Below are 15,115 nucleotides of genomic sequence, written 5' to 3'. Positions count from 1 at the left end.
AATGTGCGTCTGCCCCAGGAAACAGGTCTTGAGTTTGTTACGACGACACATCCAAGGAACTGGGATAAAAACGATGTGTTCCTGTCATTCCTGGCAGGGCTCTAATCAGCAGTCCTTTCAACCCAGATAAGACGATACTGTGATCAAACGGCTTCAGCCCTGCTCTACTTTAGACTCATTGCATTGGAAGAGTTTGATTATTTGCCAGGGAGTTTTTATTCCATTACGAAGTTTTAAACTTCATTCGTAATTAAGTTTTCCATTAAAAGTGTAATGTGATGGCTCTGCCCTGGAAAACCTACAGAACTTTTGTCCAAACCCCTGGGGACAAGGGAATGAGCCACTCCAGCCTGGAGCCTCCCGCATGGGGTCAGCTACGAGGGTGGCCAAGCCCCAGCGCTCTGCGAGACTGGGGTGAATCCCTATATGATGTTTGCTTTTTCGATACCACCAACCTGAAACTTTCTTGGGGGCTGTTTAACAGGCAACATCTGCATAAAATGGGCTGGGTTTTTTTTTTTTTATGCTGAGGAGCAGTACCCCTCTAGAAATGCTAGCTGGGCAAAAGCATCTCCAGTATGGAGCTTGGGACATCGGTTATTCAGTTCAGGTGGTCCAGAGGGCTCTGGTGAGCACTGTGTGTGGGCTGCCCTCCTGCAGCCAGCCTCCAAAACCACATCTCACCCCAGAGCTAAGGGAGGCTAATTGCTTTGAGAGCTGTGCCGGGTATGCAAACAGCCTTATTTGCCCATCAGCCTGCGTAGGTAAAGCACATGCTTGTCTCCTGTGCTTTTGGCCAAGACCACCGTGAACTCATTTAGTGCTCACTAATCTGAACCCATGGAGAGCTCAGCTGGGTGGTTAATGAATAACCTGTTTGCCTTCCTGGGTTGTTCTTACAAAGTAACACAGATTTTCTAACAGAAATACCATTTGTAAAGCTTACCAAACCCAAGGGTCATGATGCTGTTTTTCTCCGCAATCTCTAGTGCCTCCTGAGCCCGTTGATGAGGAAACAGATGAAGGTAATATGCTTGCACTCATTTGGAAGGGTTTCTGGCCAATGCAAGCAGTATTTTTGTGCTAATTAGGAATGGTTTCTGGCCAATGCAAACATTATTGTACCCAGTCTTCCTAAAATGACTTTGCAGTTGCTTTACGTGGTGTATTTGGCTCCTTACAGAGTTGCATATATTAATTTTTAATCATACAATAACTCACTGTTTTTACACAACTTCAGAGTTTCTTCCTAATAGTATGTTTGAATCCATAGTTTCTAAAGAGGTTCATTTATAGCACTGGGCTTGTATTATACCTTTAATTTTTTTCATTATCTACCAGCATTCCCTCAATTCCTGGGTAGTTAATGCTCACTTGAGTTTCCTGTCAGTCACACTATACTGTATTTCCATTTTGCTCACCCATGTAATCTTCTCTGTGGATATGAACAGGCAAAACAGATCAGCCTGAGATATTAGAGACTGAACATACTGCTTGTGTTTTTTCAAGTGATACAAAGGAAAGCAGCGGTTTCTCGTGACATAGGGGTCCTTGCAGTCAGAGAAAAATAGATACCTTGAGTTCAAAGGGTTTCAGGCGTGGGGAGGGCTGTTGAATAATAGAATCATAGAATCACCAGGTTGGAAAAGACCCACTGGATCATCGAGTCCAATCATTCCTATCAAACACTAAACCATGCCCCTCAGCATCTCATCCACCTGTCCCTTAAACACCTCCAGGGAAGGGGACTTAACCACCTCCCTGGGCAGCCTCTGCCAGTGCCCAATAACATCTCCAATTGACCTTTGCTCCCTCTCTCCATCAAATACCTCTGCATTTCCTCCCAAGTTGCTTTACTGCACCTCAAATCACAGATCTCACGTTTGATCTCCCCAGTCTTCCCAGTTCACTCTGGTTCATCCTCCAGTTTGAAAGTTTTCCCTATTGAGTCCTCCCTGTCCTGCCTCTTTCTCCCACTGCTTTTTAGCAGGCTTGCACATCTTTGGAAATTTTTGGAGGTTTCTTTCTGCAGTGATGCCTACGCTGCCCTTATAGGTTCTCTGCAGTGCTTCCCTGGTCTACCTGACCCCCTTGCTCAGGCCCTCCCCGTTGCTTTAAAAGCTGCTCCTGATCTCAACATCTGTTGATCCTGCTATGGTTGTTTTCATCATCCTCTGACTTCCATGATCATTTTCCTGCTGTTGCAGTGCTCCTGTGGCCTGTATTCCCTGCAGGCTGTCCCCTTCCCAGCACAGCCTGTCTAGCTGCCCTCTTTGTCCAACCACTGCTTCATGGTTTGCAGAAGTGGCCTTTCCTTTCTGGCCAGAATCGATGTGTGCAATGACTTTTACATCTAAGCTGTCTTCTGTGAGCTGAAACTCTTGGCAGCAAACTTGTGGTCACTGTGGCCACATATTTCTACATCAATTACTGTGGTGCTTTCTTCCAAAGCTGGATTGCTGTAATATATTAGGTAGACAAATGCTATTAATTATGCCAACATACAGAAATGTATTGATAGAAAGAGAAGGTTGATTGTGCCATACTGGCCCTACAGATTTGCAGTAATAAGACTCAAAAAAGTGTTTCTTAGGTCTTCAGCATCATAGAGTCACTCTTGGAGTTAAAACTTTTTTAAAAAAAACTTATTTACTGATGTAGCTGGAAAACATGCAGATAACTGGAACTGGTTGCCCAGGGAAGCTGTGGCTGCCCCATCCCTGGAGGTGTTCAAGGCCAGGTTGGATGGAACCTTGGGCAGCCTGATCCAGTGGGAGGTGTCCCTGCCCATGGCAGGAGGGTTGGAACTGGACGATCTTTAAGGTCCCTTCCAACCCAAGCTATTCTATGATTCTATAAATAATGAAAGGTTGACTCAATCCTTAAAACATGACTTCTAATTTTCTGGTTTCCCCAGATTTAAGGATATTAGATACCAGATTTACTAACTGCATCTACTGTTTTCCTACTATTGGACTTTAATACCGGATCCTGATGTTGAACCCTTACTGAGTGTCCACTGTGTATCTGAAGTTTTAATTGTGGTTTTATCTTGCCATATTTTTAGGTATCTTGTAAATAAATGCAGAATAAACAGCAAAAATCATGGAAAAAATAAATAATTTTAAGACAGTAAGGACAAAACCCTTGGTTTTTTGCATCTTACATTGAGGTATACTCGTCCTTCTGTGTAAAGAATTTCTGTAGAGAAATATAGTCTTCATTTTCTTTATTTCACTGGAAAATAGAAGCTGTGCATCCATTCAGCTTTATCACTCAGTACATTTTGTGACTACAGTGAAATCTTAATTATAGAGATGTCAGTGTAGCACCTGGCACTCTCTTGTGAAGTGGGCTGGACTGGGCTGCGTGAGGTTTGGTGAGGTCCAACAGGCACGTGAAATCCTGCCATCCGGCTTTTGATGTGTTACTGGAGAGTGAGAACAAAAACACACCAAACTAGGCAAATGCAGGTCATGGTATTTATCTTTCTTTGTGATTCATGATTCATCACTTGATGCCAGGGAGAGTCAGGAAGAGGCATGTGTTTCTCTTGTGGCAAATACCAATGTCTCATGTCCAACAGTCCACTTATCTGTGAAGGTGCTATATTGATAACGAGCTGTTAGGGGAGTCAATAGGAATAATTAGTGTAGTTTTTTCATGAGGAGCTAATAAAATACCCATCGGGACATTTCAGCACAACAGATGGCATCAGGCTGTGGCGCGACCAACAAGTCAGCGTCCTTGCACTGCAATTCCACTCTGTCTTGTATTTGTACATTGCAGATGGTTTTAGAATAGAATAGGACAGACTGTTTCAGTTGGAAGAGACCTACTATGATCACCCAGTCCAGCTGCCTGACTCCAATATCTTGACTGCCAGTCCAACTCCAATTCAGTGCAATAAATTTATGTTATTAAGGGCATTGTCCAAATGTCTCTTAAACACCGATGGGCTTGCAGCATCAACTACCTCTCCAGGAAGCCTGTTCCAGTGTTTGGCCACCCTCATGGTAAAGAAATGCTTCCTAAAGCAACCCATGTTTTCAGGTCACACTCTGCCTCTCAGGGTTCTTCTGGTTCGAGCCAAAACCATCGCTGTACTTACAGATTGTGACTGTCAAAACTGTGCCACACTGAAGTCACAGTGGTGGGTGAGTATGGTCCTGGGAATAGGCAGCAGCTGTCATCTCCCGCTGGCTGGGAATGCATGTCATGAAATCCTCCACTGGCGTCTATGACTCAGGCTTGAACCAGTCACCCCCAAATAATCAGCTCTTCTAGTTGCGGGTGAAAGACAGCTTTCTCTTGTCAGCTCACAAAAAGTGGAGTCTCTGGAGCATACGTAATTGTTCCAGGCAGGTTCAGGATTTCTATTTTAGACATAATCACAGATTCTGTAGTGATATGTTGTCATTTTTAGAAATCCAGTGTGTTGTGCACAAAAAGCAACGTGCTGCTACTAGGATTTTCTTCCTCAAATGTTGAGATTTGCTTTTTCTCTAACAGAATTACTTACTAATTCCTGAAGAAAATAATGAAAATGAAAAAAAAACAACCCTCAGTGTCTGTACATCTAGCATCATCTGAACTTCAAATCAGAGGAAGTTTGTATTTAATTTATTTAAAGTAACAACTTTTCTGGTAGGTTCAAGGGCCTGGTGAATATTCATAACTAGATTTGTTTCTTGACTGCTGACTGGTGTATACTTTCTAGATCAGTTGTAGTCATGGATACATGGAAATGGCACTTTTGATCTTGTTTTCTCAGCAGCACAATATTCCAAACATTGTGAGGAAGGATTATAGAATGATAGAATAGTTTGGGTTGGAAGGGACCTTAAAGATCATCCAGTTCCAACCCATCTGCCGTGGGCAGGGTCACCTCCCACTGGATCAGGCTGCCCAAGGCCCATCCAACCTGGCCTTGAACACCTGCAGAGATGGGGCAGCCACAGCTTCCCTGGGCAACCTGTGCCAGTGCCTCATCACCCTCATGATGAAGAAATTCCTCCTTATGTCTAGTCCAGTTTATACTCATTGCTCCTCGTCCTGTCACCACAAGCCTTTGTGAACAGTCCCTCCCCAGCTTTCTTGTAGCCCCTTCAGGTACTGGAAGATCGATATAAGGTCTCCTTGGAGCCTTCTCTTCCCCTGGTTGCATTGTAAAAAATTGAGCTCTTGGAGTAATTGCAGTTCATGAGCACTTGCACATGGTTTAATTGCCAGGAGAATGCTGTGCTTTAAAGGTGCTCGCTGTAGCTTGGTTTCCTCTTGGATTATTAGTGACAGAAGTCGAAGTAATGTATTTTCTTGCACATGAAAAAAATATTATATATGCTACCCCAAATGCTTCAGCATCGTGTTTGCTAGCATTTTGGGTTTCTGAAAGAATTTTTATCAACAAGATATATCTGTGGTTATGCTCTGCTCACTACAGTCTCTCTAATAGGAGCAGTAGGAGAAATCTCAATAAAGTGCTGCCTGTGGTTGCAGATTGCTGGGTTTTGTCAGACTTCAGGGAGGGGGTGACCAGTTTACAGCTCCTGCAGCATCTCAGATGAGCCTGTGTCCTTGCCAATATCTCATGGCTTCTCAGCCCAAGACCCATCAAGTCCTGCTGAAAGAAAACTGTTTGTCCACCAGAGGAGAGTGATAAGGAGATGACACGCCACACACATGCAGCTAAGCCTTTCTTCCTGAGGTGTGGGAGGCTGTCAGAAGGACAGGGCAGCACTGGTTTCCCCATGTGGTCTTTCATAGAATCTCCTGGAACATCCCAGGGGAGGAGATGGTGCATCTGCCCTTTGGCATCGCTTATGAAGTGGACTGGGAGCGTGGGGGGAGATGTGATAGGAGTTGGCCGAGACTCTGTTTTCAATTTAATTTGGCAAAGTTTTCTGAGTTCTCCTGTAGAAAATGTCCCACAAAAGTGACAATAACAATATTTTGGATATAAGCCTAGCACAAAAGGGTAATAGGAACTCCATGGGCATGTGTGGGCTTTTGATTCATCCTCAGAGATGGCAGATGTGCATTTATTTAAGATCTGAGAGTGGGACTCGGAATATTTATAGTGAATTCTTTGTTCTCATTCTTCCTGTGTGATTTTGGTCTCCGCTGTCATCAAACATGAGTTCAGTGCTCTCTGCTGACCATCTCATGCATCATTCACGCTGCAAATCCCCAAGCCCATGCCAAGCATTTCTCTTTGTCCAGCCTTCTGACCTTTCTGGGGAGGAAATGCTGAGGGTCCCCTTGCACAGCTGGGGTCTCATGGTAGAAAGGTGAAGAGCTGACGGGTGGAGGTGAGCAAGGTACCTCAGTTCATCGAAGAGCTCCTCCTGCACATATCTGGCTACTTTGAGAGCAAACTGGGCTTAGAAAAGAATAGAATAGATTAGCTGGAAGGAAACTAGAATGAGCAACAAAGCTGGGGAGGGGGCTAAAGATCAAGTCTTATGAGGAGCAGCTGGGGTTGTTTAGCCTGGAGAAGAGGAGGCTGAGGGGAGACCTTATCACTGCCTACAACTACCTGAAAGGAGGTTGTAGAGGGGTGGGTGCAAGTCTCTTCTCCGAAGTGACAGGTGATAGGACAAGGGGAAATGGCCTCAAGCTGCACCAGGGGAGGTTCAGATTGGACATTAGGAAAAAAAATTCACTGAAAGGGTCATCAGGCACTGGCAGAGGCTGCCCAGGGAGGTGGTTGAGTCACCATCCATAGAGGTATTTAAAAGACAGGTGGATGAGGTACTTTAGGATGTGGTTTAGTGGCAGATAGGTGTGGTGGGGCTTGATCTCAGAGGTCTTTTCAAACCTGGTGATTCTATGATCATCTAGTCCAACTTCCTGACTGCTTCAGGGCTGACCAGAAATTAAAGCATGTGCTTGTGCAGCAGCCAGCACCAATGTGCAGTGTGTGCATTATGGGCTTCTGTTGCAGCCCTGCAGCTCACTGAGCTCTGAGGACATTCAGGAACTGAGGTATAAAGAGTTTGTAAAGTGGGAGTAATGTCATGTCCTTTACATTGGCTTTTGTGACAGTATTTATTTATTTGTTTGTCTGTGAGGCCCTCCAGTTAAATGGCAATGGGAATTATCTCATTATTTGTATAAATAGACCTATATTTTTTAGTTAAGACTGATATTAGATTAGATCGTAGCAACAGTTTAGTAAAAATAATTTTGTTTGCAGTGGCTGCTGATCAAGGCAGTGGCTGAAGTGTTATAGCTGCACTGTCCTCTCTTGTCGTTACCGCTCACTGTGGCTCTGGAAAAAATAACAGATCTGGTATGGATGAGTTTGCATGTGAAGAGAGTGAAAGTCAGTCCTCATCCTCTAAATGTTACCCTTCGGAAAGCGCAAATAGCAGCCCAACTGGCTGTTGAATGTGCACAATCAGAACAGAGCCAGGCGTGTGGAGAGGAGCGGGGTGTGTGTCTCACTGGAATTCTCTGCTCTGCTGCACTCCGAGTTTGCTCACGGGCTTATGGCATCTCTGTGTGACTCCTCCTGGTCTGACACAGGCTGAAGCTGTATTTTAACTTGTTCTAAACCACTTATTTAGGAACCTGTTTGCTAGGTACTTCAAGTAGCTAAAAGACCTCTTGAAAGAAAAACAACTGCTGACCTACATCTTCCCCAGGAGGACTTTTAATAAAAACTTGACCAATGCTCTTTAGTTGTCGCCTTATCTTCTTTTTAAATATAAGCTCTTTGCAATAAAGGATTTATAAATTAAAATTCTTTTTTTTTTTTTTTTTTTTTACCTTGTAGTGAACTTTGATCACTTCCAGATTCTCCGGGCAATTGGGAAAGGAAGCTTTGGCAAGGTAGGCTTGAGTGCTCGGTCTTGAGTTTGCTTGTATGTTTTCTCAGATGCCCACTGTTACACACTTATGGTTTATTGAAATACTAATGGTGCTGAAATTGACTGTTTTTATTATCAGATGATGGCTGCTAAGTAAACACAGGAAAAATGTGTTCAGGAAAATACCTTGTTGCCATTTGGCATTGCTTTAATTCTTGGCACCTTGATGAAACAGCTGTATTATAAACAACCAGCACAATTGTGGCCATTTCATGGCAAATATTCATTATGTTTTCTATTTCCTGAGAGGATTTATAGGTTGTGAGGGGGCGACAGTAAGTCAGGAAGGTGTTGGAAGTTGTTCTGGGTGATGGACTGAGCTGGCATGATGTGGTCAAGAGGGTTCTCTGAAACCCTGGGCTGTTTTCCCCCTCAGAAATGAGTTATGTTGAAGAGTTTCTGTTGTTTATTTTTAACATTTTTTTTTTGCCAAGCATGTGGGAGAAGGTGGGAGGTGATGATCAAAAAGCTGGATAGCTCTGAAAATCAGTTACTGTTGATTTCCTAGTTTTATTTCTTTTCCATTGCCTTTTCCACTGGCTCTAACTCAGTCCCTGTATTGATAACTATTTGCTGCTTCTGTCATGGCATTTTACACCATTTATTTGCACTGCAGGCATGAAATTTGATGTTTCTCTGTGAGTGCATGTCCTTTCATGCAGACAAGACTTGATTGCATTGGTACTGTTATTTTGTCACCTGCATTTTGCTGCCCCAACAGCAGTTGTTCCCCTCTGTTTAGCCAAGACATCTGCCCTGATGGACTGGAGCTTTAGGAGTGATAACCTAGTGATGATTCACAAAAATCGCTGAATTTGATGGAGTATTTTATCTTTTTAGGTGGCAATTGCATGGTGTGGACCTTTATGCCATGATTGGGTGTTAGGGTGGGGCAGGGAAATGGCCTTGAAATTAGGCAAAACGTGCAGTGTTGAACTTGTGAAACAGCACAGGCTTGTTCAAAGGATGGCACAAGTGCCTCCATGTCTCCATGCTGCTAAAAGAAGACAAGCTGAGCAATCAGAGTAAAGCTGTACTCTCTCTCCTTTCTTTCTGGTCTGGCCACCTTGGCCAGTTTCTGCCCACCTTGCTTTGATTGGCAGCTCAAACCATGGGAGTAAGAAAATCAGGATCTGTCCCAGGAGATGAACTGTGTTCAGTTCTGGGCCCCTCACCACAAGAAGGATGTTGAGGCTCTGGAGCGAGTCCAGAGAAGAGCAACGAAGCTGGTGAGGGGGCTGGAGAACAGGTCTTACGAGGAGCAGCTGAGAGAGCTGGGGTTGTTTAGCCTGGAGAAGAGGAGGCTGAGGGGAGACCTCATTGCTCTCTACAACTGCCTGAAAGGAGGTTGTAGAGAGGAGGGTGCTGGCCTCTTCTCCCAAGTGACAGGGGACAGGACGAGAGGGAATGGCCTCAAGCTCCGCCAGGGGAGGATCAGGCTGGACATTAGGAAAAAAATTTTCATGGAAAGGGTCATTGGGCACTGGAACAGGCTGCCCAGGGAGGTGGTTGATTCACCTTCCCTGGAGGTGTTTAAGGCACGGGTGGACGAGGTGCTAAGGGGCAGGGTTTAGTGTTTGATAGGAATGGTTGGACTTGATGATCCAATGCGTCTTTTCCAACCTGGTGATTCTGTGATTCTATGATCCTTTGCTTTTTTGCTCTGCCAGTTACAGCCCTAACAAGGCAGCATCACGCTGGGTGATGGCCACTTGAGCACCCTGATCTGCTGCATTTGATGCTTTGTGCAGATATTTGGAAACTTTGCAAAAGCAGGAGTTTCCAAGAAGATCTGAGACCTGTTTGGCCAGAAAAGCCTAAATTCTTAGTGATTACTGGAAGTTGCTTTTTAAATACTTAAAACATATTAAGTAGTGTCAGTCTTGAGGAACAATAGCAGTACTAAATCAAACTGCAGTCTCAATGAGGTAGAATCCAGCTCTTCTTAGAGTGAAGAGAATGGCCACCGTTAGTCATAGTGCTGCCATTAGCACTGCTTGCTAACGAACTCGCTTCATCACAGCCTTGGCGAACTGGTAAACGCCGAGGTTTCTATCACACTGTTCTGGTATTCTCAAGGCACAGTCTACCCGCTCAAATTCCTCCCTGGCTTCATTGTAAGTCCTCATGGGATCAGGGCTAATGAAAATGTAATGTTGAGTGGTGTGCAAGTCATTGGGAGGGTGGTTTTAAATACTCATCTGCATTTGCAGCCATGTCCCTCAAGCAAGAGGTGAAAGCTGGCGGCAGTGCTCTGTCAGATTTCTGAGGTTACGTTAGGTGATGGAGAATGATTAAATACAAGCTCAGGTCCTTCCTTAGGGTAGCACTGTAAAGGTAAAGCAAACAGCAGAGGAAAGTCTCCCCAGGTGCTCCTGGCGAGAACGGGAACTCTCAGGATCCTGTGACTTCTCTCGTCATAGAATGGTTTGAGTTGGAAGGGACCTTAAAGATCATCTAATTCCAACCCCCCTTGAACACCAAAACCTAACTCAACATCTTATTGAAAAATAGTGGCTACATGCTGCTAAAAATAGCTCGTATGAGAAGGCTCATACTTCCAAACACAAACTTTTCAGAGAAAAGAGGTTTTATTTTGTTGAGCCGCGGCACTTGGTGCTGGAAAAATAATTCTACTCAGAAGACAAAAAGGAGAAAATAATATTCTTGTCTCAGAGCAGGACCTTTTTGGCTTTGAATAGAGATCCTTATGGCTGCTTCCTTTTCTGTTTATGTTAAAGTAAGGTTAAGTCTAGCACATAGCAGTCTATCAGGCATCAGAATTGTATATACACTTTCAACAAAATGCTGAAATGATTCATCTGTCATCTTTCTGGATAATTATGTCAATATGCTAAATTTCCTTTGATACCGAGAAAAGCATTTTACATTTACAAAGTCATTTACAACTCGCATTTAATTATAGAAAATGTGGAACTACCTACCTGAAAGCTCTTATTTGAAATTTATGAGTAATTTAGTTGCTTTGGTTGATTTCATCACTATCTGCCCATGTTCAGGAAGGTATTTAGGAACCAGTGTCTTGCCCACCTCAAAATAGGAGTGTGGACCCTCTGTGTGCAGTGAGAGACCTATGAAATCTGTGGTGCCATCTGATCTCGTGGTGATGGGATGTAAGAGGCAGCAACCTGCTGGGTCACCTTGGGCAAGGTGTTCGCTTTTCACTCATGTTTTGTGCACCTCTCAGGGTAGACTATGTGGTCCTGGGTACAGGACCTGTAGTAAATGAAGGAAAAGGGAACTCGGAAATTGCTTTTGAAGAGACTGGAGATCCCCTGAGCTGTGGCTCTGGCATAACTGCAAAATCCAGCTGATTTATGTTTCCTAGAGATGGGTTTAATAATTTTTAAGATACTATTGATTAACTTAGGGTCGCGCTCAATTCCGTATTTTCTCCAATTAGCAAACATGTAGTGTTTTCTATACGTATTAGAAACAATACTATTTGATTTTCAGTATTTTGACAGGAACCTTGTGTTTCTCCCGTGGCACTTGCTCCTTTCTCAAGCAGCAGCAGCTGCTCGGGTGTCAGCCACTCTTTTTTCATTACCCAAGGAATAGTTGCCGGGAAAGGATCTCCAGAATGTGATGCAGTTTGTACCCCCTTATTTTAATGGGGAATGCACTGAGTTTCATTACACTTCATGAGAGACATGATGAAACCTGGTTAATCTCTGAAGGTGTTGGTTGCGTTGCAGGTATCCTGACATGCCCCCTCTTAAAAATTGACCTCTCCTGGCTGAAGTATTTGTCTGTTTGAACTGAGAGGCAGCCAAGAGAGTTTTCACTCCTGTGTTCCTCCTCCCATCTGGGCTTGCCCCTCCATTCTCCCTCAGATCAGCCACCATTGCCTTTTCCAAGGGATAAAGAACTGGATAGGCTTATGGGAATTCATCATTTCCACTTTACTGCTGTGAAGGAATAAAACCATATCTGAAGTTCTTCAGCACAGATTTATATACTTGTCTGCTGTTGGAAATAGGGGATTAAACCAGGGGATGGGGGCTGGAATGAGCAGCAGTGTGAAATTAAATTTTCTGGGGAGAACAAATACATCTCAGGGTGTGTGGGCCCGTGCAGGCAGCCCGCAGGGTTCTGGGGGTGTTGTTTTTGTTTTTCTTCTTCTTTTTTTTTTTCCCCTTTATTTTGAGTAATTTGTGAAGTTTCAATGGGAACTGTGCAGGTTCAGGGAAACCTATATGGTAGTAAAGACGGTTTTATAGCTGGCAGGCTGCACAGTGAGGACCTGGAAAAGAGGGACCCCAGACAAGCCTCCGTCCTGCTGCAGAGGCGTGAGGCATGCATGGCTGCATCATCTGGCTGCCTCCTTGGGCTGAGGCTTCCCACTGACCTTTCCAAAGAAAGCTCGCTTGTAACGTGGTTTGGTTTGCAGAAGTACTTTTAACTTCATGATTTTATTCCTTCAGTTATTCACACAGCCAGAAGCTGGGTATAGAAAAGCTTTAATCCATTTTCTAAAGGTCATAAATGCCCACCCAGTAGACATACTGTAAATAAAATTCCCTTTAAGTCTGTTCTCAGCTGAATCCCTCTTTGATATCAACACAAGCATGATCCTCTCTTGTTTTTTCCACCTGTATAAACGTTGGATTTTTCCCCCAAAAGAAAGGCTAGAAACATAATCCTTTGGTATTAAAACACCATGGATATATTTTTGCCACTGTTTTTTCCTTGGCTGTACTGGAGCTTGTGTGAGGGTGAGGGTTTGTTGGAGCTGCAGGCAGGGTCTCAAGACACACGTCCCTGCCAGATATCAGTCCTGACACTCGTTCACATGCTGGCAACAGCTCCGATGCTGGCGTTAGAGGGCAGTGAGAAGACCTGCTGGTTGTTGTGGTTAGCTGAGAGGGGGCAGCCGGGCAAGGGGTGTCCAGGGCACCGAAAAGCCTCTGGTGTTTGACCATCCAGCTGTGCCCAGGTGAGGTTTTGCTGGGCAGCCCCAACCCTGAAGGAGGGAATGGCCTTGCTTGCTGCACCAGTGCTGTCCTGCTTGGCCCCCAAAGCTGCATGGGGTGGCATGTGGGACATAGTTGGTCCTCCAGGCAGGAGATAGACAATTGCATTAGTGTGAAGGACATGCTTCGCTGCAGCATCCACCACAGGAGCAGCTTGTTTGGCTGAGGGGGCGCCTCTGCCCAAATCCCTCATTGGGCAGTGACCATGAGTGGTGGATGAGAAAGCACGGAGCACGTGGAGGGTGATCCTCCCTTTGATATAACCTCCTAGGAAGTATTTAGTTATTTTTATTTTATTTTATTTTCTTGGATGTTGCTAAGCTTTAAGTGTGTCATTGGTAAATGACACAGTTGAGAGAATGGCAAAGAGTGAAAAGCCAAAGTGATGATGTGCTCCAGCACTACCTTACTGTCCAGACCTTGGGTTGCAGGAGCAGCAGCAGTGAAACTGCAGAGCCAAAAATGTGGCTGAATGATCTCAAGTGACCAAGTGAGCAGGGACTTCAGCTGGAAGGAGGCCTGGAACATAATACTGCATGCCCCTGATGGGAAGCTGTTTGGGCTTTCTGATCAATCAGAATTCATAAAACATACTAAAAGCTGCCCAGTTTTATTATTATTATAAACCCAGTGCCTTATTAACATTTGCATTACAAACTGCCTGGGGTTTATTTCAGCCCCCATCATTCCCTGTGGATGAGTCACTCCGGTGTGGGACGGGAGGTGGACCAATGCTCCTGCCTGGCTGCAGACAGGAAAACAGCATAAGAGAACAGAGGGTGGAAGCTCCCTCCTCCAGCCAAAAACCTGCTGCTGGCCCCTGGGCCACCCCTGCAGATTTCCATGTGTGGGCTGGGACTTGCCCCAGAGTGGAGCCCTGTGGTGGGGTGGCATCATTTCCCCTGGGGCTGCACAGCTGCTGCATCCCCCATCTCTAGCAATCCCCTTGTGCAAGCACACAGGAATGGGTGTGATCCCTGGCAGAGAAGCGTGCAGGAGCCGCGTCTCCGCCAGCTCCATTGAGTGGGATGGCTCCGCTTTGTGTGCCAGGCTCACCCGTCACTCGTACAGTTTCTCAGATTGTCACTCAGGTGGCCTCTCTGTTCCTCCCAAGTCCTGAAAGCTGCTGGTTCCTAGTCATCAGGAGGCTTGGAGGAACACGGATGCTGGTTGCAAATCATGGCATTTGAATGTGATGCTTATTCTCAAACAGGCTTTAACCCTGAGCTCACTGTAGGCTGTCTGCTCTTTCATTGCATCTCTTGTGTATTTTGCTGAGGCCCCTTCATGAGGTAAGAATGTTTTTTTTCTGGTGCACCATGTAACACCCTCTCTTTAGTCACAAACACATGTCCCTGCTCATACAGCTCCATCCTCTTGTGCTTCTCTTCCTGGGTCAGGGAGGACAGGCAGAACATGCTGGTTGTGCTCACTGTGTGCTGAGAGTTGAGAAATGCACTGCAGGTCTTATGCATGACCAATATTAAATTTGTGTGTGAGGCAGCCTCTCTCTCTTTATCTGCTACAAAACGACCCATGAGATGTTTTCATTTGGTTTGTTCCTCCACACTTTGTAGGCACACTCAGCTCGTGCTTGTAGAGCCTTTTTACTCTTCGCCTGAAGTTTTGTCATTTTCTGTTGTCATCTTTTGCCATCAAAGAGCATCAACACAGAGGATCTAGTGCCTTGTTGTCAGAACAAAGCTTGTCTCTACTAACTCATGCGTGACAGCGAAGCCTGATTTGATGTGATGAATTCATGGGGATTCCCTGGTGTCTAATAATATGGTTTAATTAATGACGGAGCCTTTCCATCCTTCTGGATCTCTGTCTTTTTTGTTGTCTGGTTTTCACAAAGCTGAAAGGAACTTTTATGTGTTTACAACTTTGACAGTTGTCCATTCATCTGTAAAATCTGTCTGAAACTGGCCAGCAGTCCTAAAAGTCAGTAGGGGTGAGTGTGGAAAAAATAATCCCATAACATCATTTTCTTAGGAAAGCATCCACGGATGTTTAATTCATGAAGCCATAAGCAAGCCCAGCAGACTGCATCCCTCCTTGTGTGAGCCTGCATTATAATGCAGCAGAGCTCCTTCTTGGGGAAAAACAGAGCCCTGGGCTGCTAGGTGGGGTGGATCCGGGTGTGATGCTGCGGCATCGTTCCCCTTCCACCCTGCTGGGGCTGGTGCTGCTGGCAGTGGGGCAGGCGGCGTGTGGACATGGTGCTTGGGGCAGCACATGGAG

General features: G+C 45.0%; 1 protein-coding gene across 2 annotated transcripts in view; it reads left to right on the top strand.

Moving 5' to 3' along the window:
- STK32C (serine/threonine kinase 32C) overlaps nt 1–15,115 on the top strand; it is a 100,144-nt gene that overhangs the window by 46,007 nt on the left and 39,022 nt on the right. Inside the window, exon 2 of one of the 2 annotated variants that reach the window (XM_069863387.1) lies at nt 7,781–7,836. The exons of the other annotated variant lie outside the window; for it this stretch is intronic. Within the exon in view, the coding sequence (XP_069719488.1) occupies nt 7,781–7,836 (56 nt within the window). The remainder of the gene's footprint in view (nt 1–7,780; nt 7,837–15,115) is intronic. 2 annotated transcript variants of the gene reach the window in all.

This window comes from Phaenicophaeus curvirostris, chromosome 9 (assembly GCF_032191515.1).
Source record: "Phaenicophaeus curvirostris isolate KB17595 chromosome 9, BPBGC_Pcur_1.0, whole genome shotgun sequence".
NCBI lineage: Eukaryota > Metazoa > Chordata > Aves > Cuculiformes > Cuculidae > Phaenicophaeus > Phaenicophaeus curvirostris.
This window is presented reverse-complemented; position numbering and strand designations above follow the sequence as displayed.